The sequence below is a fragment of the Monodon monoceros genome, unplaced genomic scaffold, assembly GCF_005190385.1.
Source record: "Monodon monoceros isolate NGI ecotype Baffin Bay Population unplaced genomic scaffold, NGI_Narwhal_1 Super_Scaffold_21, whole genome shotgun sequence".
NCBI lineage: Eukaryota > Metazoa > Chordata > Mammalia > Artiodactyla > Monodontidae > Monodon > Monodon monoceros.
In genome coordinates this window covers 144721010-144746438 of record NW_021703778.1, presented here as the reverse complement: position 1 = coordinate 144746438, position 25429 = coordinate 144721010, and the positions used below count along the sequence as shown (strand labels likewise).

Sequence of the window (25429 nt, the reverse complement as noted above, 5' to 3'; positions counted from 1 at the left end):
GCCTTCATCGTCGTCATCTGGCTTTTCTCCCTCAAGGTAACATCTAATCTTCTCCGGATCCCTCTCCTCCAGTCTCAGCAAACTCCCTCCATGTGATCTGTCCTCCTTTTCCATAGCTTATTTATAAACTATATGATAAAATGCAGTAGTTCACAAATATTTAATGCATCCGAGGATTCCAGAGGTGATGGAATTCAGAGCAGAAACCTGCTCTACCATATCCCTGGCCACTCAGCTTCTGAACGTTTCCAGGGAGCTCCTTTTTTCCTTGGGGTGACATATTCCATCATTGGGAAGCTGCTACCGTTAGAATATTCTTAGAATGAGTGACCGTCCCCATGTCTTCTACGCATGTGTTCTAGCTTTGTCTGGAACAATCCAGAAATGTCCACTCACTCTGGGAGACGAACACACATATAGCTCTAGATGGTTACTGAATCTCTTTAGGGGCAGGACACCTTTATCTCCTTCAGTCTCATCTGACATGGCTTCCAGAGTCCCCAGCTATTCTCTTCTGAATTTTCTCTAGTTTGTTGAAGTTCCCGATAAAGTGCAGGGGGCTTAGAACCAAGATTCAACACAGTCTAGAGCAACACAGAGAGCAGTGGAGCACTTCTTTTCTGACTGTTCCACTTTTGTTATTACAACCTAAAGTTGCTTAAAAAAAAAAAGTGATCGCATCCTGCTTTTGCTTCTATCAGGCTTGTAATCAATTGCAACCCCAGAATTTTTTAAACTTGAATTACAGTGAAGGCTAGGAATGCCACCCTGTAGTTGTGAGACTGAATTTTTTTTAACATAAATTTTATCTGGTTAAATTATACCTGGTTGTTTGGACCCATCATTCTACCTGAAGGAGATGGTTTTATGGTAATTCCATTACCTATCCTATGAGCAGTACCTTCCAGGTTTGCAACTTTGAGTGTGACTGACATGTTTATCTCTCCATCTGAGTCATCAAAAAGGATGTGGATAGGACAGGGCTATGGCTGGACCCTTGTGGCCACAACTAGAAACTGCATTTCCCATGGACATAGATCTGTTAATTCACCATCTTATCAGCCATTAAGATGCGATGAATATACTTGCTTTCCCTAATTATGGGCAAACATAGAGGCAGCGGAGGTGGAGGGGGTACAGGGGACAGGAACTGATAGTATTTTCAACCTTATTGCACTGGTATCTGGTCGCAAATAAATATTTTCTGGAGCAAGGGATGTAGTTATGACGGTCATCCATCTACAGTAAGCCAGGCTTGCAAGGAGGGTGTGGAAAGTTCCTGCAAATATTACACCAGTGAGGCCCATTCTTGTCTGGGGCTGTGGTGCCATCGCTCAGGCCAAAATGAATTGACCGTGACCAGCGGGTGTGGCAGAACTCTTGCCATTTGGACGCTGCCACTGCCCGGGTAGCTATACACTCCCAACCCCGTCCCACCTTCCCATCTGTCAGGGAGCCAGCAAACAAACACTCAAGGGTCTTTCTCTCATTGGCCTTCAGGTAACATCACTAAACTGAAGATCCCACTGCTCCAATCTCTTTTCAGCTCCCCTGCAGTGTCCCAGTTAGCATTCTGCTTCATAGCAACATTTTAGAGATTGTTCCTTCCTATGGATTTGTATCCTGCCCTCCTTCCAGAATACCATGGTTCCCAAACTCGATTTGAACCAAAGATACTCATTTGCTGCTCAGAAACAGGGGAGACTCCCGCGTTGCTTTCACCAGGAGCTCATTCTGGGGAAATGCCGCGGCTGGCTTACTTCTCAACCTTCGAAGTCCTTTGACCTTGAGCTCTCTGACTTCTAACCGTCCAGTCTGGACACAGGCAGAGTTGGGTCTCTTCTCCCTGACCTTGACATTGGCAGCTTTGTCTCCTTCCTAGGCTCCTGCTATTCCAAAGCCTGCCTAATGCCTGGAGGTTTGTCTCCTGCCCCTTGCGTGGTACTGCTGCTCCCCTGGCAGGTCCGAGGCGGATTCTGTCCTCTGGAGAAGCGGGCGTCCTGTCCCCTGCGTGGCCTGCACTCCCCGCCGTTCATCCCGCTGAGGGCCCTGTGGTCGGTCACCTTCACCCTCTGCCTTCTCCCTGGACAGATGGGAGCCCATGGCCGTTCTCACGTGGCTGCCTGGGAACATGAGCCAGAAATCTGACGGTACAAGCAACAGGGAACGGGCTGAAATCCCACAGCCCCATCAGCCACTTCTAAAGAAAGAGATCCTTCTAGAAGGACGTCTTTCCTGAGTGGGGGGTAGGAGGAAGGCTCTGTTATGGCAAAGGGCTGCAGGTCAGCTCCCGAAATAGCTTCCCACCTGGCACATCCATCCACAGTGTGCCCCCAGCCTGCCTCGCGGGAGACTGGCAGGGATGCGATTTGGATCGGAATCACTGGCTGTAAACACACAGCTGTGCCTTTCTGCCTCATGGGAGTTTTTCACTTGACTGCTCGGCACACTAGGGTCTGGGGAAGGCAGGAGAAGCCCGGGGTGGGGGAGAGGGAGGGCCGGCCAGAGGAGGAGGGAGTAGTTTTGCAGAGCCTAGCTGTCCCCTGGGTCAGGAGGCTGAGTCACTGCCGCATTTCTTCTCGAGTGGGCACTCCGCGGGGAGGGTGTTTTTGGCTGCTTTTGGTTGACAGGTTGAACCATCAGCTGGGGGTTCCTCCTTCCAAGAGGAGTGGCAGTGTCAAAAATGACAACCTCCGACCCTTTTTGATAAATAAAAATCTCACCCTTCCCCAGAGTTTCAGAAAGAACCCCTCCCAACACCCCCATGGAGAGCCGCTTTATCTCTCTGTCTTCTCTGTATCCTGCCAGCTAAGCTGATTCAGCTGTCTTACATTTGATAGTTGGTTTATAAAAAAAATAAACTTTTACATTTTCATTTTCCAGCTACAAAACTATAATATTAAACATGCTTTTTCAAACTTCACTTGGACCCTAGGTGGAGAGAGAAGGATCGAGACCAGAGGAGGCCTAACCTACCACTGACTATAACCAGGTTAACACGCCCTCTGTGCCCTCTTTTTGGGCATTAAGAGAGGACAGTGGAAAGCCGGCCCGGAGTTCTCCAGGGAACTAGAAAGTGTGGTAGTAGGAGAACAGCAGAGTGATGCTGAGGTCACCAGATACTCAGAGTCTATTTTTCCCACCCTCCCACGATGCACGGGGTGATGTGGCAGCAGCCACGCAGAGCCCATCCCTCTGCCCGACTGACCTCACTCCCACCTCCCGACACACACCCAGCTGGGCATCCATCCCAGAATGGCGGGGACTGCGGCACCGGCAAGACTGACAGGGTGCGTGGTGCCTACGCTGCTCTTTGTGACCTCTCCCTCCCTGCCCTCCAGGGGTCACAGTGTACAGTGAGCCCTGAGCGATGGAGGGATGGGGCCTGTGCGTCAGGTGCCAGTCGCACCCAGTTCTGACGGTGCCTTATTGTCAAATCCCCGTCAAAGGATTTTAAATACACACCCAACTCAATTCCAAATATGGTTTACTTCCCAGTGTCAAGGGTGGGCAGCCACTTCCCAGGCAGGAAGGCAGCTCCTCTCTCACTCTGAGGGATGATTAGCACAACTCGCAAATCTCGGGATAGAGAGAAGCACAGACCTATAGAACATTCCAGCTGAAAAGGTCCACAGAGATGATCTAGTCCACACCATTGTTCACAGGAGAAAACCAGGGCTCAGAGAGGGCTAGTGATGGGCCTGAGGCCACACTGTTAGCAAGCTGAGCCTGGAAGCAGGAGCCACCCTGCATGGAGGCTCCTGAGGAGTTCCCCAGAGCCCCAGGGGAAGTCCCTGCTGCTCAAGACAGGCAGGTTTTCATGTTTTCCCTCCCAAGCACTGCTATGGAATCCGTCCCCATCTCTAGGCAGGCCCGGGTCTCACTGCTGCTGGATCTCAGGGCTCTGAGATGGGAGAGGCTGGCACTACAGTCTGCGACCCAGACGTCCTCATGGGGCCCAAGGACTGTTTGCAATCAGAATCAACTCTAAAGAATTTTTAGCCAATCGTTCCTTGCTGGAGGCCCGAAAGGATTTTTTCAACTGAGGTCAAAGCCCTCTGGGGGCTCTGCTGAGTCTAGGTGTTTGAGAACTCATTGCAGCCAAGTGCACGGCTCTGCCCCTGACACGCTGAGGGGGTGGGGGAGAGCCTCCCCGGGGAAGGAGCTGCTGTGGGGGGGGGGGGGGGGGCCGAGCACCCTGGCTGCCGGCCCTCTGCCTCGCCTGCCAAGGGTCTCAGCCTTCCACTTCTGGTTCAGCACCTGGGCGTGGGGCCGGAGCTGCCTGGAAGGTGGTGGGAGGTGAGCTGCAGACTTTTTAGCCCTCATTAGCTTTTCCTTGGCTTTTGGTTGGGGCGGGAGGAAAGGGAGAGGGAGGGAGGGTGACAGCTGGCTCCCAGAACTTCCTGGTCTCCATCTGACTTTCCCGCTGCATTCCTTGGCAGGCAGGACAGAAACGCTTGGAGATGCTGCTTGGCGCATGCCAAGGCTCCCTCAGCTCCCGGTCCTTGCTGTTTCAATTCCAAGGAGCACCTCGACAAAGCCCAACTGTGATGCTCTCTTAGGAGAGGGATGAACACCTGGCTCTCATCTCTGCTCTCCTCTGAGGCCTCCAGCGTAGCTCAGGCACCAGCAACCCCATTGCCCATCTCGGGAGCCCGAGGCTACAGTTGATGAGGCTCTCAAGAGGACACCTGGGGCTTTGGCTGAGTGCCCAGGCAAAGGTGTCCAGGGAGGCTGATGCCACCGTCACCCACGGCTGCCACTTCTTCTAACTTAAGTGCTATCCCTTGCAGATACCATACAGAGGACTTTTTCTAGCTTTTCCTCCCAGAGTTCCTCCTGTGGAGTTCTCACCAGATGGCTTTGGCCACCATGTGAAAAGGGCAATCAAATTGCTGCTGTTGAGCCTTGGCTAACGGCCCTCCTCCCATGCATCCTTGCTGTCCTCTATGTCAGAGTCGCCCCTTGTGGGGCCCTCCCTGCTTTGCGGTAGACCCTGAAGGAATGAGCACGCCTAAGAGAGAGCAGGGGGATGGACAGCCTTTCTGCTCTGGCCACCCTCATACCCTCATTGTCATCTGTCAGCCGCAAAACCAGGAAGATGGTGGAGAATGGCAGACTGGTGGCCACTGAGCAGTAGCAAGTGGTCTCTAGTTAGAGAAGACCCTCCTCCCCCCGTCAGCAGTGCCTGGGACCTCCCACCAGAGAGTCTGCAGAGGAGATGGAGGGTGATGCAAAGGCAATCCACAGAAGTTTCCTACTGTGGCTTTCATATTCTACAGCCACTGTGAAAGGAAGCTTCCCAGTGGACAGGACTAGGGAGAGAGAGGCTCCATTCATTTGACCTGAGGCCATGTCTTAGGCCCCCTTTGAGAAGCTGGGCCTGGAGCTCTTGGGACCGGGGCCACCATGTTCAGTGATGTGAGTCATCCACTGCACAAGGGCAGCTGAGGGTCAAGGAGGGGCTGAACTCCAGCTGCGCATCGCTTGGCCAGCTGGGCATCCGTGGGGCTGGGCTCATCAGAGGGAGTCCTATTTTCTGCTCTGAATAAAAATGCGATGTGGGCTGGCTGTGCCACGCCATGGACTTTGAGTGACGTTTGCTTCTGAACCCGGGCCTGCCCTGTCAAAAAGCAGGCCATTATGCAAGCTCCGTGGCTCTAGGTGGCCCAGCTACACAATGCCTTGGCACAGCGTACCCCCCATTGGCTCTAATGTTCAAGCTCTGCGTGACTCAGAATGACGCTTCCATTGGAAGGAGCAGCTCACCCAGCAATGCCTCTGATGGGGATCGCAAGGCTCCTTCTGCACCCAAACCAGGGTGGCCCCAGCAGCTTCCGTGAACCACAATGAACTAGGATCTCACGTCAAAGGGGGCATCTGGGGCCTTCAACAGATAATCCCTCCATATCATGATACATCTGAGTCTTGGAAAGAACGACCTGCTTTCTCCACATGTTCCTCCTTTACCAAGAAAAGAAAGGACACTGGCGTGGGAGAAATTCTGGACCCAGATTCAGTTTTGATAAGAAGTGAGCTGACTGAGATAACTAACCATCTGGGTCAACGTTTCTTGCCACTAGTTAGTCCTAAATGGCAGCTGGCCTCACATCCTTGGTGCATGGACTGCCCAGCTTCACCCCCTCATTTCCCCATTATTGGTTCCACGACATGGATGGTCTTTTTCTACATATTTCCCAGCACCATGAGAATGCTACTGAACAAGTCTTTCATTGAGTTTTGTAGTTTGCAGTATGTAGCAGATGAAATATTCACGTAGACCTTCTTTTAAAGAAATCAAGCACTTTATGTATATTATACCCAGAAAATGGCCATCAAAGTGCAAAGGCATCTTCGTCGGCTGGTTAATTCCGTTTGATTAGAACACTGGGCTGTGGAGACCACGTTCTCGGGTCCCAGCCTCAAGTACTCTGAGAGCTGCTACTATTCTACGGCCACGGGCAGTTTCCTCAAACTCAGCCTCATCTTGTTACCCTAAGTGGTGTTACCCCAAGAGCACAAGGAACAAGGATGGATCAATACAAATCCATCTCCACCTCCACCACTGGAAACAAAAACTCAGAACGCCCCACCCCTTAGAGTCTTCATAGAAAACATAGCATGGAATTTAGGAATTTTTTGGTTTTGAAGTTTGGGCCTTCTCTCATATAGATTCTAAAAAATCTCAGGAACTTGGCAGATTTCTCTTTCAGCCGGCCCTGAAACACCTCTGTAAGTTCTCCCATGTGCACACTTCAGACGCGTGGAAGGTGATGTCTGGTGCTTTCTCGTTCCAAACGCTTTGTTAACAGACCTTGGAGAACCACTGAACCAACACCACTTCTGGGATGAAGGAACATCAATAAATGCTCTTCACAGAGCTTCACTGAGATCATGCTTGCTTTCCCAATACCCACTTCTCATGAAGAGCAGCCTGGAGATGTTTGGATGCCTCATCCAAGTACCGGGCTTCCTCTCACACCCTCAGCCCACACAGTCAACCTGAAGGGCCTCCATGGGGCTGCAGGAGTTCTGCTTTCTCCACAGTATACTCTGAGCTTGTCAACAAAACCCCTAAACATCTTCCACCCACAGCCTCCAGGCCTCAAAAGAGAGGGAGGGGTGGGTTCCCACCACTCTCTATCAGCCATCGGGGGTGAAGGAATTCCTGTTGGCCTTGCCTCTAACAGCCCGTGGTAGCTTCTTGGTGTATGAAGTTACGTGTCCGTGGCAAACCAGCCATGAAGACAGACAGGGGAACCACAGGTCTTACACTGTGCAAGTTCTGATTTCTCATGAGGAAAGGCCATGGGGAGAAAAGACCAAAGAAGAGATGGGATGAGCACCCATATTTTAATTGCCACCTCCTAGAGTTCCTGTGATGTTTACATCTAGCAAATTCAAAATGATGTTTAAATTCAGTTAAGATGCACCTAGCTATGACAGGTAAATGACCAGGTTGTTTTCCACCCAGAATTCTTAGACTTTTCATTAAAGGGATAAAATAACGATACTAATCACACAGTAGTCAGGTTTACAAGGACTCTCCTCTTCAATAGAGGGAGGAAAAAGGCAAGTTAGCATCAGTGGGTTTCCACCCTTTGGGAAGGGAAATTTGGCCAGTTCCACATGTGGGATCCCTGCTCCCTGGCTGCCACGTTGGTTCTCTCTGGTTTGACGTGAAGAGTGCAGGCTGGGCCCCATGAACTCAGCAGCTTGTTTTTGACAAGTGAGTGAATGAGCGGGACTGAGTGCTTCCTGTGCATCAAGCCCTATGCCCCTGCCTTACAGAGAACATCATGGAAAGGGGAGATGGGTCTGTGCTGTTCTACAGATCATAGCCCAGAATCTCCACCAGGCACCATGGGGAAGACCCTCCCACGGCCGCTCCACCCCATGGCTACTGCCCTCCTCTCCCTGTCACGCTGTGCAAAGAAGGCTGACAAGGGGCTGTCAGGGATGTGGGAACTCATGCAGAGGCCACTAACACACACACACACGCCAGCTGTAGACCGCATCGCCACAACCCATGCAGCACGGCCGCCTTAGGCACACGCAAAAGCCGCCGACACAGCAGCAGCGGCAGCTGGCCTCTGGCACCCGCATGGTTGTCAGAGTCCACAGAGGGAAATTTGGATGTTTTTTTAGATGAGCTATGGTTCTGAGCCAATTTATTTTATGGTCCGGTTGGACGGCCTTCTCCCTGGGCTGCTGCAGAGGCCAACCGAGCAGCCCCGAGGGCAGCGGGGAGCTCCTTCCTCCTCAAGGCCACAGACAGAAGATCAAATGCCAGGCCCGAGGCTGGGCGGTTGCCCCGTGCACCGTCTGCAGAGGGAGCCGCCGGGCCCTTTGTCTTTTGCAGATCCATCCCTAGGAGAGAAGCCGCCAACCCTCGACCCTTGCAAAAGAAAACGGGCGGGTGTGTTGAGGGGAAAGCACTGGGCTCCCTCCCATCCCAGAGGAAACGACAATAATCACCACCGTACACACAGAAAACAAAACAGAGAAAAACAACCACCAAAGAAAACCAGCTGAACTTACCACACTGCGAGTGAACTTTTCTAAGGAAGTTCTACGACCTTGCTCACTTTCTGGCTTTAGGGGAAAAAAAAAAAAAAAAAAAAAAAAAGATAGGGAGAAAAATACAGAAAAAAAAAAAAATCTTCAGCTTACACATCGTTCCCCAAGAGCAGCAGCGGCAGCTAACGAACCAAAACAAAAGCAAGACAGGGCGTGGGGGGAAAAAGAAAAAAAACGGGACAAGAGAAGCAGCCAGAGCTGTGTGCAACAGTCAGTGGGAGAGACGGAAAACAGAGCCTCCCTGGAGCTGTGAGGAGAGAGGGGTGTTTGCTTCTAGAAGAGCCATTAATCGTGCTTCGGGGCTGAAGTAGGAGCCACCGGGCTGGGAGCCGGGCTCTCGGTCTGCAGTTTGGAACTGCCTGCTCACTGCTTTTGAGTGGCCGAGCCCACGCGCAGCAGCCAACTGGGGGCCCCAACGAGGGACACAAACCAGACGAGCTTCCAGGGCCAGCGGGGCCTGTGGGGGAATCCTGCTGAGACAGCCGAAGTGGCCGTGGGCGAGGTGAAGTCATCAAGTCCTCCATGAGTCTGGGTTAGGACTTTCTCTGAGATTTTTCTGCTCAGATGCAGCCAGGAAGTTTGTTAACTTCCTCAACATCCTCGTGGCCCCTAGTGACTCTCGTTCTGTGTCCTTAGACCAAGGAGGCTCTACCCAGGTCTTTTGCAACCACAAAGATCTTGGGCCTCAGAAGGAGCATTCTGGACAGAAAATGCTCTCTCGGTACTCGGGCAGGTGACCCCTTCCAAGGTTTACTCACGGCAGGTGACAGCAGGCCCAGGAACCTCCCAGGGACTCCAGGCTGAGGGTCTCCCCACACAGGGGGAAGAGGAGGCAAAGCCCCTGGACGCTCCCCCCAGGCCTGGCCGTTCTCCTCTAGTGGAGGAGGAGGGGGTGTGGTGTGGACCTGACCCTCTCCTCAACTTTCCTGCTTTTCCAAGGGGGGAGAATTACATCCCGAATACCTGCTAGTTTATCCCAGAGCCCAGTTCCAAGGTCCTGAATCCATGCCTGGGAAATCTGGAGAGCACACACACTCATGTGGACACACACACAGCAAATAACGGAAATTAGAGAGCTGAAGAAGCAGCCAGGTGTCTGTGGGTCTGCAGGATGTGCTGGAAGCAGAGGGGGCCAAAGGTAGCCACTGTGGGTGTGGACAAGGTCAGAGGGCTTCCTTGGCTGTCATGCCCCATCCCCTCAGCTGGCTGCCGGGAGACAGAGAGGATGCTGCAGAAGGAAGACACAGCACAAAGGACACACCGCCGCAGAGCCAGGCTGGTCTTTCTCCTTCAGGCACAGGGAACTGATGGATCCGTGCTTGGCCTGGCACCATACTGAGTCTCCCCGCTGGGGACGGCAGGACTCAGCTTCAACCCAGTGGGCAGCCCGGGGGCTGTCTGTGCAGCTCAAGTCAGGCCAGTCCTAGGCCCCGCAGCTGGCATTCTGCGCCTGGCATTCTTGTCCCTTGGCTCCTGAGCTGCTGCTCACAGAGAGTGGCCACTGGCCTGACTTATTCAGGTTAGTCTGCCTTGCACAGGTCCTCCGAGCTGCCCTGGAAAACTGTACTTAAGTACTGGTACTTAAGCGTTCTGGAGGGGCCCCTCAAAACCCAGCGCACCTGTCCTTGAGACCTGGCTCATCAGAGCAACTAACCTGATCTCTGAAAATACTAGGATAGACGAGGAATTAGGGAGGAAGGACTGGAAGGCTATGCCTCCAGACTCCATCAGGAGCCTTCCTTAGCAGTAAAGTGAGGCCGATTTACATCCCTCCTCTTAGCTGGACCTTGTGGCTCACCTCCCTTCATGACCTGGACATGTAGATCGCATGGTAAGCCCATCCCTGACATCAGAAGACACGCTAGGCCTACCTGGAAGTGCCGAGTTACAAATCCACTCCATGCCTGGAGACTCGGGGAGAAATGGAAGAAGAGGTAGGCTTGTCGCTGACTTTGGAAACAATTAACCCCTGGATATTGAAAGGGCTTTGGCATCTGCAAGAGCTTTCTGCCCCAAGGACACTCCTTGGTGTAAGGGCTGGAAGGATAATTCTAATGAACTTCATCTGTGACATTTTACGGGCAGGCCGTCCGTTCCTTCCTCATTCAAGTGACCTCCTTCGAGAAGCTTTCCTCGTACGGGAGGATCTGTGGAATCTCAGCCCCACTCCCTGTGCTGGGGTGTGTTTTCCCTTTGTGCTCAGACCCACAGGGAGACTGAATGGCCTCTGGCTTCTTCTGGGTGTGTGGACAGGCCCAGATGGGTCAGACTGCTAGAGGCTCACAATTTCCCCACACCGGGATCAGTTCAGGGTCTTGAGCCACAAGAAATAAGGAACAATTACTTTGCCTTCTCCCCTGAGATCTGGGCTGGAGGCAACAAAGGTCTCCACAACTTTTCTTGAAAAAGTGGGTATCAGAGCCATTACTGGTGGGGATGTCAGCCAGCTGCATCAGGGCCTCTCCACCTCCACCCTCTGGCAAGGGAGTGGGCTGGAGGTCAGGCTTCACATTTTCCATCGTAGTAGTGACACCTGATGGAACGGATGCAGGCCAACAAGAAAGCTGGGTTCCTCACACTCTGGGAGTCCCCAAAGTCTGCTTCTCTTTCTCAGGCTCTTGGGGATGTCCTCAGGGCTACCTAAGGGCAGGCAAGCAGGATATAAATGCTCTTCTAGACTCAGGAGTGCTGTGGGACCAGCCAGATATGCAGACTAGATGCTGGCACGTGAGGTCACAGTACACAGAAAGAGGGGCTGTGTGGCTGAGAGAGGAAGCCCGACAGACAGCGTGTTGCTGGACAACCACAGGCTCAGGGACTGCTGCCGGGAGGCTGAGAGGGAGAAGAAAGGGATGCGCATGGTCCTAAGCGGCATGGCACGGGAGTCCCGGGACTTGGTGCAAGGAGAGCCCCATTAACCACACGTGGGCCTCAGATGAGAACCTAGACGTGCAGAGCGTTTGCAGGCATACTGGAACCTTGAGCTGTCCCTCCTGCCTCCCCTTTTCCAGACCCCATGTCCCTCCTGGCTCTTCCTTCCCTCCTCCCATAAATCCAGCTGAGTTCATCCCTGCCTCAGTCACTCCCCACCACCCTGCATGCTGAGGGTCCCTGCACCCCCAAGTCCAGACACTGAGGGCCACAGGGAACGAGGACTTCATTCAGAGTGGAGGAGGAGGAAGGAGCTAGGATGCCGTTACTTCTTGGTTAAAAGAAAAAGCAAATGCTGTGGGGCAGGTGAGGGAGAGGGAGGGGCAACCACCCCAGGAAGGACTTCAGGTGCCAGATCGCCCCCTGGAAACCTATAAGCGTTTCTATCCAGAGGGGGGCGCCCCAATCCTTGCCTCATACTCATCTCTGAGCCGGTCGGGGACAGAAAATCTGTGGGGAGGGGGCTGGACTCTTCAGTGTTTCCTAAGGGATTGGCTGATGTCACTGCTGTGCTCCTGGGCTGAGCCACTGCAGCCTCAGAATTTGGTCACACTCTCCGCTGTGGGCAGGACACGCAGATGGAGACGATGGGTCCAGGGAGACAGGATGCCACACCCTGGACCTTGTGGGGGGGCTGATGTGGTGACAATCCTAATTATATTCTATTGGAGTGGGACCAGGTACAGAAGGGAAAGAAGAAAAGAGAAAAGAAATAAAACCCAAGGGACGACATTCTCATTTCACACCAGCAGCAAGCAGCAGGCAAAGGTCAACAGTGCTAAGAAAGGCAAGGCTGCCCTTCGCAGATACCTTCTTCCTGGCGAGCAGCAAGTCCTGGTAAGCGTTTGACCGGAGGAAGCGGGCATAGCTGTCGCTCTTCATCAGCTTGTAGATGTGCTCCTGGAAAGGCGGGAGGTGGGAAGACACAAGAAAGAACTGTCAACCAGTGCTAAAGGGAACTGCGACCCAACTGGCCACTGTGTTAGGAAAGAAACAAACAAACCGAAATATGCTTGTCTGTACCTGGAAAAACATGTAACATGTTGGCTTTGTTTCGTTTTTTTCCCACTCAGAAAACACCAACCAAAACCTATTTTCTCTCACAGAGTAAAAGATCCTTGAGGATCATGTCGCAGAGGCTATGTAATTGGGCCTTGATGCCATGTCGGGATGCAGTACTGCTTAATGATTAAAACCACAGGCACAGCAATAAGAAGGAAGAAATCACTGATGCACCCAACCACTTGGATGAATCTCAAAGGAATTATGATGAATGAAAAAAAGCCCCAGAAGGTTACATACTGTATGATTCCACTGGTATGACATTCTTGAAATGACAAATTATAGGAACAGACAACAGATTAGTGGTTGCCAGAGGTTAGGGACAGGAGAGGGGCAGGGAGGGGAGGGAGGTGTGGTTGTAAAAGACAATAGGAAGGGTTCTTGTGGGGGTGGACTAGCTCTGTATCTTGACACATCTTACACATGTGATAGAGTTGTATAGAACTAAACACATACACACACATACGAGTACAAGTAAAATTGGGAAATCTGATAAACTCGGGGGATGTAGCAATGTCAACGTCATGGCCGTGATATTGTCGTATAGCTTTTGCAGATGTTACTGTTAGGAGAAACTGGGTACATGGGATGTCGCTATATTATTTCTTATAACTGCCTGTGAAGCTAAAAGTATCTCAAAATAAAAAGTTTAATTAAAAAAAAAGTCCACAGGCAACGATGCAATTGGGTCAGTTTGTGCATGTCAGGGCCACCATCCCATCCTGGAAGGGGACCCTTAGAACCAGATCATGGGGACATCTGGGCAAATATGCCAGGCCTGAGTCTTCCATCCAGGAGGGGCAGATGCTGGGGCATAGTGCCTTCCTGGGCTCCTAGAGGCATTACATTCTGGCCATGGCAACGGATTTTGCCCTTCACTTCCTGCTAATTCCCATTGCCTTGTGATCCCTTCCTAATAGATCTGTCCTCATTAAGGGCAGGGAAAGCCTGTTTCATTAAAAGACGGAGCTTGTCCATTGAAAAAGGGTTATTTATTAGTTGAAATGGATGGTAGCTCAGCTGCACAGGAAAGCCTGGCTGTCCCAAGAGAGGACCTGTTAGGAGGAGGGTGGGCTTTCCCTAGGGAGGGTGGAATCATCAGGCAGGGAAGCATCTTGCCTGATGTACACTCATTGTTCATCCCACGACGCTGGACAAGGGCCCCAGTGCTCAGGGGAATGGAGAGCTGGTCAGTGAAGAGAATGCTCAGCAAAGAGGCTGGACTGGTCATTAAGGACCTCTTCCTCGGGTACTCTTCCCAGGGGAGGAGGAAGGGGAGGTAGAGACTTCTCCTCAGCTGGGGGCACATTTAAGAAATACCTGGCCAGACTGCTGGTGCATCCCAGAGGAAGCTGGGTGATGACGATGGCTTGCTAAGACCCTCTTCCTACCCACCTCAAAAGAAAGTGAAGACAGAAAGCAAGAATCACCTTGGTGACATGTGGATCCCTCTCAGGCCATCTTCAGATGGACCATATGCAGACCTATTTGGGCACCAGCTTCATTCTTGCCCAGATGCCCCCATATTTATAAAAGCGGGTGCAGCCCTACTTGTGGGAATGGGGCCACTGAAAGGAGCCCAGTGAAACGAAACACTGGCTTCAATCTGAATCTACTTTGATGATCCAGATGTGTTCTGAGTTAATAAACTTAGTGGGAACACATGTCGCTGAGTGTTTTTCTGCAAATTTCAGACAAAAACCCAGCCCACTCTAGTTTAAGCTCCTTGAGGGAACAATGTGTTTTTAATCTCTTATATGTGCATAGCGTCCAGCACAGGGTTAAATGTTAGCGGAATTTATGTTGCTTTTTGGTTCACTGAAATGCTGGTCTGAGTTTGCAAGTACTGAGCAAGCTTGCAGGCTCCATACTTGTTTTAGTTTATGATCAGATCCTGCTCTCTGTATGGAAGGAGAGTGGGGATCACACTCAACTCAAAGGAAGTCCTGATGTGGGCCTCGTGGCTCAGCCCTAATGGCCTCAGGGCCTAGACCGAGGGACATCATGGTCTTTGCATTTGCTGTCCCTTTAAAGTGGTCTAACATTTACATCTTAGGTACAAATGTTAACCCAGAGAGAAACTATCTCGCTGTCTCCTTCTTCTTGTCTCAGGCATGGCTTCTGTCTGGCCCACAGAGCCACGTTGCTCCTGAGTCATCTGGAAAGGCCTGGCCCTCAGGCCTGGCCCCTCTCCAAACCCCTCTCCAAGGCAACAGGCCCATGCTTCTTGTTCTGACTTCTCAGAGGAATCTAAATCCCCAAGTATATCTCACAAAATACCCCCTGCTCCCCCAAGAAGAGGAAGGAAACCTTTCCCAGCCCAGCCCTTCTGGCCTTGGCAACAAATTTCACCCCTGATCTAGCTAATTCCTCCAGCTCATCGTGGGCAGGAAAAGCCACTGAAAGAAAGAACTTGTCAATTGAGAAAGAATATAGGATAAAGCAGATGCCTCAACATTTGATCCCCAGAATATTTGTTGAGCATCTCCTAGGTGCCAGGCACTGTGTCAGGCACTGAGATTCCAGCATCGCCGAGACAGAAGAGGTCCCCGCTGTCATAAAGCTTAAAGTTCACTGTATAAGGGCGTGCGTGACCAGCTGAGCTGAGGGATACAAGGAAGAAGAGCAGGTTCATGGTGCTGTGAACGGGTATAACTGAGGATGACCTACCCTGTCCGAGGTGGGGAATGGCTGTCCCTCAACCAGAAAGAGCCTCATCAAGGTAGGAAGAGCTGAGTAGACAGGAATGTGTCTCCCAGTTCCTAGTCTGGTCAACCAGAGCAAGAAGGACAACCAGGGCCGAGGAGTAGCAGGCAGTGGTGGTCCCCTCTCGGGGGTGTGGGGGGCAGTTGATGTGGGTCAGAGGGGCAGTTTGGGCACTGCTCTTGTCCTCTCTATGTCACATGCCAACTTGGCAATTTGTTGCCAAGGCCAGAGCCAAGGTGAGGACCTTGTGGGGAGAGAGTATGGCCTGTTGGATGTGGGCTGCATAAGGCAGTCTCACTCTGCCAACCTCGTTGCTAGCCCTTGGCCATCATTATGCCCGTCTCAGATTACCCTGTAAGGAAACAACCACCAAAACAACACTCGCATGTGCAAGGCATGGTCTGAGCAAAACAGAATCCAAGAACCTCCGCAGATCGCTCATGTCCCCCACAGGGCCCGAGGCTTCAGGCCCCTCTGGGGCCTCCTCTCCCACAGCCTGTGGATCCAGGACTCTCCTCTACCCTCCTCTCCTCCCCCAAGCAAAGAAGTGCAGCGTCTGATGTACCCAGTTATGGAACTCTGTGCCTTCTTCCTTGCCAGCTTTGTCTAAGAAACACAAAGACAGTAAACAGTGGGTGGGGGAATGGAGTGCTGAGGTTTTTCTGGGAATGAGAATTAAGATAGGACTCAGGGTCTTTGGCCAGTTCCCAAATGCAATGAGTTTATCACTGCCAGGGACAGCAAGTGTACAAAGCTCTTGGCAGTGACCCCTACTGATTTATGAGGGGTTCTGGTTTGTTTCCACTGCTTTGCAGACAATCAGTCTTAAGGAAAATGTATATCCAGAATCTGCAAGAAGCAGGAGAGCCACTGGCAAAACCAGCGAGCGCTCACCGACAGAATGAGAGAAAGGGCCAGAGAGAAAGAAGTTTGCATTTCTCTTCTTTGCTTTTTCTTGTCTTTTCTTGTTTTATTTCCTTCCCTCCCTCCCTCCCTTCCTTCCTTCCTTCCTTCCTCCCTCCCTTCCTTCCTTCCCCAGACCCCTCCCTCCCCTGCTCCCTCTCTCTCTTTCTAAAAAACGGATGATTGAGTTGACCGTGAACAAGGAGAACTACCAGAGTCCACATCTGCCTTCCTGACACGTAGGGAGGCACCTGCTCCGGGGAGGGTGAGGATGGTTCTCCATAGGTAGAGAAACTGATGCCCTAAGGCCCTAAGCCATACTGGACATCTTAGCTACAATTCTCAGTGGGGGGAGGGAATCACACCCCATGGCGGTTGACAGTTACAGTACATGGATGTCACCCTGATGAGACACTCCACCCTCATCCAGGGCCAAGCCCGAGGTGGGAGCTTTGCTTACCTGGGATGCTAAGGCAGAAGCAAAACCAATTGGAACCACGGGCAAGATTTTATAATAACTTTAAATGGAATGTAATCTATAAAAATATTGAATGATATGTTGTACACCTGAAACTCATATAATATTGTAAATCAACCATACTTCAATAAAAAAGATTCAGAAAAAAAAAAAAAAAAGCAATGGAGTGAAAGAAAAAAACCCCTAAACCCAAAATGACTGGAATCAGTGGAGTCCGAGGCATGCGGGAGGAGGAGGGAGCGAGCAGTGCAAGCTGTCTCAAAACCACACCTGCTACAAATCAATGTTTTGCAGTGAGGGTCCTCATTTGGAAATCTCCTTTGTTTTTAGACAAGACATGGTGGGCCTCACAGCGCTGGGGAAGGTAATCAGACAAATGCCTGGGCCTTGGGCCCCAAGCATGCTGGAGCAGTTAGACTACTTCAGAACACCCTTATGTCCTCCTCTTTGCTGTGGGTTCCTGAAACAGCTACGATCTCATCCCCCAGCTTTAGAGCATCCTCCTGGAGTGGGAGGCCGCTCAGCTGGAGCATTGCACAGCTGCCAAGAGCTTTTCTTGGGATTTTCAAGTGTCCTGTTTTTCTTTTGCAGATGTATGTGTCTCTGTCCTCTGTCCTCTTGGGAACACCCAAGCTTCCTGGAACAACATCCAGCCTTTGGGAACTGTTGGGTCCCTTGTGGTCCCTTGAAGGAAGATGACGCTGTGGGGCAGGATGTGACATTGCCGTGTAAGACGCTGGAAGGGGGGCTGGGCTGGGGGCCAAAGGTTTGGATTCAGGTCCTGAGTCTGCCTTTTCCAGCCCCGCCGAGCACACAATTAACCGAGGAAATACAAGGGAACACATTACGAAAACTATACACATGTAAAGTAATGATGATAACTGGCCTTCATGTTGGGACTGTCCTTGCCAGGGATGACGTGGGAGGGAGACCAAAGACCAGAAGGTTCCCGGGGAGGAGGAAAGGTGAGCGGAGTCCAGCTGTATTATTTCCATTGCTGTTGTTGTTTGCTCTGAATCAGTGCTTAGGTTTAAACAACCCCATTTTACAGATGAGGACACTAAAGCTCTACAAAGTTGAGTGACTTGCCCAAGCACAGAGCAAGGATTTGAGCCCAGTGTTCTGTGACCCCAAAGCTCACACTCTTCCCTTGGTACACGGTGCTGTTCATGGTCCTTGAGTTGGGGTTTTGAGAGAGTCAGGTTCTGTGGCTGAGACAAGGTCCTCAGCGTGTGGTTAGCAGAAGCGTCAGGGGCCTCCTTTCAATCTTTAATCTGAGTCATCCCAGGGGTAGATGCAACTGCCATTCACCATTCCGTTTCGGGAACTGTTCACCACCACGTTGTCAGTGACAGCAACGGCCAAGTCTCCCAGGGTGACACAGGCTCTCACCTCACAGGTCATGTACCACTTGCCTTCCGCACCAGAAGGAAGGGCCGAACTGGCAAAGCTCTGAGGGCTGACCGGGCCCCTGGGAAGTCACAGGCAACAAGTCTGTGTCACAGAAAGTCACCCAGAAGATGTATCAGTCTCACCTTTCAAGAGACTCTTGAATATCTTAAACCAAAGGTCTTCAGACCTTAGGCATGGTTAGCTGAAGCCTAAAGAAAATGAACACTTTTCTCATCATGGGTCCTTCAGGAGGACAGAGGGTGGGACTGCCCAGTGGTAGGGAATTGATGGGGATCCTAAGTCAGTATCTGCTTAATAAACATAGAAAAGACTCACTTGAGTGAGTACAGACCCTCACTTGAGTGAAAGACAGTAGCTTGTCCTCATGGATGCGGCTTTGGATGACCATCCTAGGATCCTGTGGATCTTTTTTTCCAGGTTTTTTCCTTCTTTTTTAAAATTGAAATATAGTTGATTTACAATGTTGTGTTAATTTATGCTGTATAGCAAAGTGATTTAGTTTTATATATATATATATATATATATATATATATATATATTTTAAAAAATATTCTAGGATCCTGTGGATCTTAAATGAGAAGCCCCCATCTGGATTTCTTTGTCTTTCTAAGTGGGGCGTGGCAGACACTGTTTCCATGGAATGCAACATTCAAGTCATAAGAGAGTGTAAGAGTGAATTATCTTTTGCCTTTACATTGCAAAGCATCTGTATAAACATGTTCAATTTAACTGGCCAAAGGGCACAGTATTTTGATGCTGTTCAATCCCTATCCTTAGATAAGAGTAGCTTCAAAGACAGCTTTGCATATTTCCTTTCACCTACCCAAATACCATGGGTATCAACTTAGACAAATGTTTCCTTCTCCTCTTCAAGGTCATGGGGCTTGGTGCAAGAAATCTCTGCTCTGAAGCATCAACAGAGAAATTTTGGAATTTAGTTCTCTGACGCCTTCTCTTCAAGAACTACTCGTCTCTGTGGTAATAAACAGAAACCGCTCACAAACAACTGATTTGTTCTTTTCAAAATGCATCCCTCCCTCTGCTGTTCATTTCCCTAAAATAAAACCACCCACAGGATAAAATGAGTAATTCCTGGAGTAAGCAGTGCCATAGCATTTTTTATTAAAGTATGTCTGGCATGGGAAGTCTACTAGGAAATGCCCTCCAAATGAGGATTAATATCAGGAAACTTGGTGTAGTCTTGTGATACTGGCACACAACGCCACCACCTCCACCACTGGGGCAAAGATTAGCAGCCTTCACCAAGCTAGGAAGACATCTGCTTCTGAGTAATCTGGGGCAAATGTAAACGTGGGCTCCACTGGACTCTGGCTTTTGAACAAAGCAAATGTTAGAGGCCTTGCATTCCTTAATCAAGTTGCTTTTAAACATCTAAGTTTAGGTAAGAATAGAGACTTTTGACTAGAGGCTTCTTGTCTGCTCACTGTGGGTGTAACTCGATGGTGTATTTCTCAGCTCTTGTATCACCCTGACCTCATTTTGACCTCGAGGTTGCTCTTTGATCACTCCATGCATAGATGATGGCCAAGCGGAGGTTTGGTAACTTAGATTGGGGTCTGCTTAAGAGGAGAGCTTATGTATCTGTATCTTCCCAGAGCCTAGAACATCTGGCCCTTAGTGGATATTCCAAGTTTTGCTGAATTGACATGTTATAGAAATTGGATTTAACCAGTATTTATTGAGCACCTACTATATGTGCTCCTCAAGGTTGTGTGGCAAGATTTTTCAAAGTGGAAAACCAAGGGACAAATGGCCTTTTATTTATTTATTTTAAATGATAGGTACAGCTGAGAGTATTATCATTCTGGACTGAGTTGTCAAGGAAATTTTTTTATTTAAAACAAAACTGTGTGCAGAGCATTATTTTAATGTTGTAGGGATTTACAGAAGGTAAGGAAGGCCAGATGTCTGCTCCCAGCAAAGAACTTAAAATCCAGAGGCACTGGAGGCCAGACACTGCAGGTACAGGTCTGGATGGGGCATCTCAGCAGTTACTGCAGGTCAGGAAAGCAGGGTGGCTTGGACATGTAGGAAACCTACATGGGAACCTGCAGGGACCAAAGTCAACAGGCTGGATTGGTCCATCAGATTCAACTGTCAATCCCTTTGATGGACAGATTTCCAATCCAATCCAATCTCAGTGAAGTGGTTTCCTAGGCCTGTTTTGTTTTATTTGTAAAGAATGATGTGCTTGGGCTTCCCTGGTGGCGCAGTGGTTGAGAGTCCGCCTGCCGATGCAGGGGACACGGGTTCATGCCCCGGTCCGGGAAGATCCCACATGCCGCGGAGCGGCTGGGCTCGTGAGCCATGGCCGCTGAGCCTGCGCGTCCAGAGTCTGCTCTGCAACGGGAGAGGCCACAGCAGTGAGAGGGCTGTGTACCGCAAAAAAAAAAAAAAAAAAAAGAATGATGTGCTCTTGGATAAGCTGTGCCCAATGGCAAAAAGCCATCTGGGCCCCTAATATCCTTTGCAATTTCCCTCAGTGTAGAACTTCACAGCCCACAGGTCAAGGTCTCCCAACTCGAACGGGAGAATGAATGTTCATGAAATGGATGGATGGGGAGATGGACGAATGACTGAATGGATCCAGTGACACAGTCCTCGGAACATCCTAGGATACTCTGAGACTTTTAAAATTGAAGCCAGGCAGCCACTGCACCAGCCTGCTGACCCCGGTCTCCCTCCTGCAGCCTGTGGAGGCTCTGGAAAGAGATGAATGCCCTGAGAGGAGGTCTTAGGCTCGCGATACTTCCTGTGGTTTCATTCTCTCCTCCAAAAACCACCAGCAGAGCTTCGGACTCCATGCCCCGAGGTTCAGATCTCTCTCAGCTTCAGCTTGCTCTGCTCATCACCATTTCATTCCTCCGCTTTCAGCTCTAAGCCTTCAGTGTTTTCCTACTGTCTTCAGACCGAGAAAGTTCAAATTCCTTAGGAAGACACTCAAGGCCCCCCAGATTTGGCTCCTACCTACTTTTTATTTTTGAATTTCCCCCCCACTAAGAACCCCTTCTAAGAGCAGACCCTTCTTGGGAGAACTCATTTTAGATCTAGCTTGGAATTTTGAGATCTCAGGGAATACTAAAGCCATTAATTTTTGTGAGTTCACACATATAAGTATATAGCACTTTACTTATTCAAAGAATTTTCAGTAATATTAGCTCATCTGATTTCTAAAAACCCTTAGACGGCTGTAGAGAAGACACCATCCCCATTTTACAGCGGAGAAAACTAGGGCACAAAAGGTCAAGATCCTTGCCTGAGACCACATAGCAAGTAGGTGGCAATGCAGCTCCTGCGGATGCCCCAAGATTGAGAACAGAGAATTCAATCCCTAGCATAAAGAACTGAGTCCTTAAAAAAAAATCATGGCTCATTTTTCTTTTTTTTCTCCCCTCACGAGGCTAAATCTGTGAAACTGGAACAACACAGCAAACAGCTGAGGGCTATGGTCACAGCCCACAGATCTTTATGGAAGATTTGGTCCTGGCCCAAATTTTTAAAAAAGCCAAATGGATCGGCAAAACACAAGTGCAAATGCTGGGCCCATGCTGACGGGGCATCTTGTGAGATATTTCCACAGGAAGCAAACACAGGCAATTAACTTTGCTGTAACAATGCATGTGGTCAGATAAAAGACAAAACCGTCAGAGGGAGCCTGCACCCCACCCCCAGTCCCCATTTCAAGTGAATGCATAAAGCTGGCTGAGTCTTCACTTTGGCTACTGACCCCTAGTAGCAGGACATATACTCGACATGTCTATTGGCATTTTGACCACTGTTGGTTGGCTTCTGAGAACCATGTGACCGGCTGAGGAAGCCACCCCAGAGCTCCTGATCCCAGTAGGGTGATGGAGGGGGGCATTCCAAAGGGTTTGGGTGTTACCATTCCCACTTCTCAGATGGGCAGACTGAGGAGAGCAAGCTTAAAGGACTTACAATCTTACAATCCTAGACAAAGCATATGGCTGAAACAGGATCAGAGCCTGCTCCCCAGCTTGGGGACCTTCTCTAGGGACCTGGAGTTTCTCCAGGTCTCTGCATGACAACCAAGCCCTCAGCTCTAATAACCCAGGGGCAGTGTGATCTGAGCTGCAGACTTGACCAGCAAGTTGGGAGATCGGAGAGCAAGTCCTGGCTGGGTCTTAGCCTCCTCTCCTTACCTGGAAACTTCTAAGTCACACCCGTGCAGCGGGTGCAGGCAGCAGTGCTGGCCAGGAAGGGTAAGGCAGTGTGAAGATCATGGTACTGGCTGACTTCCCCTTGGTCGGTTGGCTCCGTAACACTCAACCTTGATGCAGAAACATTCGCAGAGATTGGTGGGCTGCTGTTACTGCACCAAGATGGTCTACTCTAACCTACTCTCCCATATAAATGAAAGATTAACCACTCCCAAGTCTCTCTATTTTCTATCTTTCTGATTTGTTGAAGTGTTTCAATGATTTTCATGATATATTGTTCAGCACAGTGGTCTCAAACTCTATTTCTTTATGTTATGTGAACTAAGAATGGTTTTTCTATTTTTAAGTGGCTGAAAAAAAATCAAAAGAAGAATAATATTTCATGAACAATGATAAGAAATTGAGCTTTCAGGGTCCATAAATAAAGTTTTTCAACACAACCATGCCCACTTATTTATGTATTTTACATTGTTACACTGTTACGGTGTAGCTGTTTTTATATGGCAGAATTGAGTAGTAGTGATGTAGATCATATGACCCACAAACCTCAAAATTTAAACTATCTGGCCCTTTACAGAAGAAATTTAGCCTTTTAAATTAACTCTTAGTTTAGTGTAAAAGGCAGGCTACAGAATCACCCTATTTGCATAAACACTGTTTACACATAAGTTGAGAGAAACAAAACACTAGAATAGGAGTTATCTCTGGGTACTAAGGTTATATGCAATTATTTGAATTCTTTCACCAAACTTCCTAAACATAAAAGTATAAGAAAAGAGTATTGATGACATCAAGGAAATAATATCATAAATATCTTATCTTACTGTGAGCCAGACACGGTTAGTTGTTGACATGCTTCATTTCACTTAATTCCCTTTCCACGGTATAGGTGCCATTGTATCTGTGTTCTACAGATGAGGAAAAGAAGACTCAGGGGGTTTAAGTAACTTGCCCAAGGTCGGAGGGCTAGTGAGAAGCACTCTGTATACTGACGATGAAAACACACTTAAGAAACAAAAGGGAACAGGCTGAAAAGAAACTGGTTTAGGAAGAGTACTTTATTAGAATTCAGAGAATCCCAGTCCTAACAGACACTGAGGAGGTTAGAGATGCTTTGGGTATCCTCAGTAAGCTGATACAATATATTTGGAAGTATGTACCTGAAAAATGGCAGAGAACTGTGCTAATGAAGGCTGTGTATCCAGAAACACGTCACAGTGCAATGTGCTGACTTCCCAGGTTTTCCCATCAAATATTTCTTGACTTAGTAATAACATAAATGTCGGGAAGAGAGGACTGGTTGACTAAACCATGGTACTTCCACACGATGGGATACTATGCAGCTATTAAAGAACCAGGCAATAACCACATCACTGCTGTTAGGTGGCACTGCGATTTTGAGACTGCTCTGTGGTGATGCAGGATAAAGCAAATAACGTGAAGTGCTAATGCTATCATCTACGGCGTCCTTGAGAACCAGGATTCTCAGCATAGAGCAAGGTGACACAGACATAAGAAAGAAGTTAAAGAGAATCCCCTGTAGTTTTGAGTTTGAATGGAAAGTATCAGTATGTACTCGTGATGTATTTTTATCAGAAATAACAACTACCTATTTCCTAGCTCTGGCCACTGGAAAGGCCTAAAAATGATGACCAACCCAGGAACAATGAGTGCCTCCAAGTGCCCAAATTATGGTCTCTAAAAACCATTTCCCCCTAAGAGGAACCAGCGATTCTTAGAGAACTAGCTGATTCCAGGTCTGGGGACTGGCCTGGATCATCTTAGTTTCCTTGGTGTTTGAATGACATAAAAGACTAGTAGGGTCATGTCAGAAGGAGCCAACAGGGCAGAGATGGCACAATCCAAGCATTGATAAAAATAATAAACAAAACGGATAAAACACATCAAATATGTTTAAACCCACAGGTTTACAAGGATACTAAAAGACAGACACACAAAAAAACCCTCATTGGTCACCACTGGATGATGACAGTAAACCATTCATTATTTTTTAAATTGGCAAATAAAGGGAATGCATCCAACACATATTCCATCTTTCCTATGTGAACTGTATTACTAGATAATCAAATGGCAGATGCATTTGATAATTTGTATTGCAGTTAATAAATGAAGGAAGAATGATAGAATTGGAACAGCATTTTGTAACCCCCAATTAACGAAGGGATTTAAGCAATAAGCATCAGTAACTGCTAAAACCACAAAGAGAGACAACTAGACATCGTGTGTCTTCTGACCAGACAGCACAGCGCAGTCTAGGAAGTAATGTTGCCCGCAAAAATCAAACTTGAATCTGATTAAACACCTAAGTCAAATTACCAGTTTATAGGAAATGCAGATGGTAGAAGGACACGTTAAATAGTACCACAGCGTTGCAGTCAGAAAAATCCAGACAATGGAATCTCTCCAGCACAAAGGATCCAATTTCTTCATTAAGTAAATGGCAAGGGGTTGGGGGGGGTGGGTGGGGAGGACGTAAAAGGAACCCGTAGATTACGAGGCGCTTAAAAGACAAGGTCATCTGCGATGTGTGGGCCTTGTTTGGATTCTGATTTTCAATAACGATTTTAAAAAGGCATTTATGGAACTACCACAAATTTGAACACTCGCACGACATTTGGTGATATTAAGAGATAACTGCTAATTTGTTAAGGCACTGTGGTAATGTTAAGACCAAAGGGTCAGTTTCTCTTAGAGAGATACACACCTAACTATTTACAGTGAAATGATACAGTCTTGGATTTGCTTTAAAACAAACGGTGAAAAAATAGGTGGGGACACAGATAAAAATGAGATCAGTCTTGTATAGATGATTGCTGAGTCTGGATGAGGGTCCACAAAGGTTTGTTGCTCCATTCCTTCTACTTTTCCACATGTTTACAAGTTTCCATAATAAAACATGAAAATAAATCCTTCCTGATATCATGATCAGAGCAATAATACTGGGCGGGGAGCATCATGGTTCTGACCAGTCTCCCTTTTCTCATGTTTCATGAATAATGGAGAGTTGAGCTTTGTGTTTCAGATTGTTCATCTGGGGAGCTTCTCCATCACCCATGGGGGTTCTCCATCACCCATGGAGCTTCTCTGTCACCCATGGAGCTTCTCCATCATCCATGGAGCTTCTCTATCACCCATG

General features: G+C 49.0%; 1 protein-coding gene across 8 annotated transcripts in view; it reads right to left on the bottom strand.

Annotated features, from left to right (window-relative positions):
- Positions 1–25429, bottom strand: part of RGS6 (regulator of G protein signaling 6) — a 576458-nt gene that overhangs the window by 22076 nt on the left and 528953 nt on the right. For 4 of the 8 annotated variants that reach the window (XM_029236161.1, XM_029236160.1, XM_029236162.1 and 1 more), the window contains 2 exons: positions 12322–12411; positions 6984–8595 (listed from right to left, as the gene is read on the bottom strand). In XM_029236161.1, the coding sequence (XP_029091994.1) occupies positions 8371–8595; positions 12322–12411 (315 nt within the window). In that variant the 3' untranslated portion in view covers positions 6984–8370. Of the gene's footprint in view, positions 1–6983; positions 8596–12052; positions 12412–25429 lie in introns of those variants that run through there. The other 4 variants (XM_029236166.1, XM_029236165.1, XM_029236167.1 and 1 more) reach the window with 3 other exon arrangements.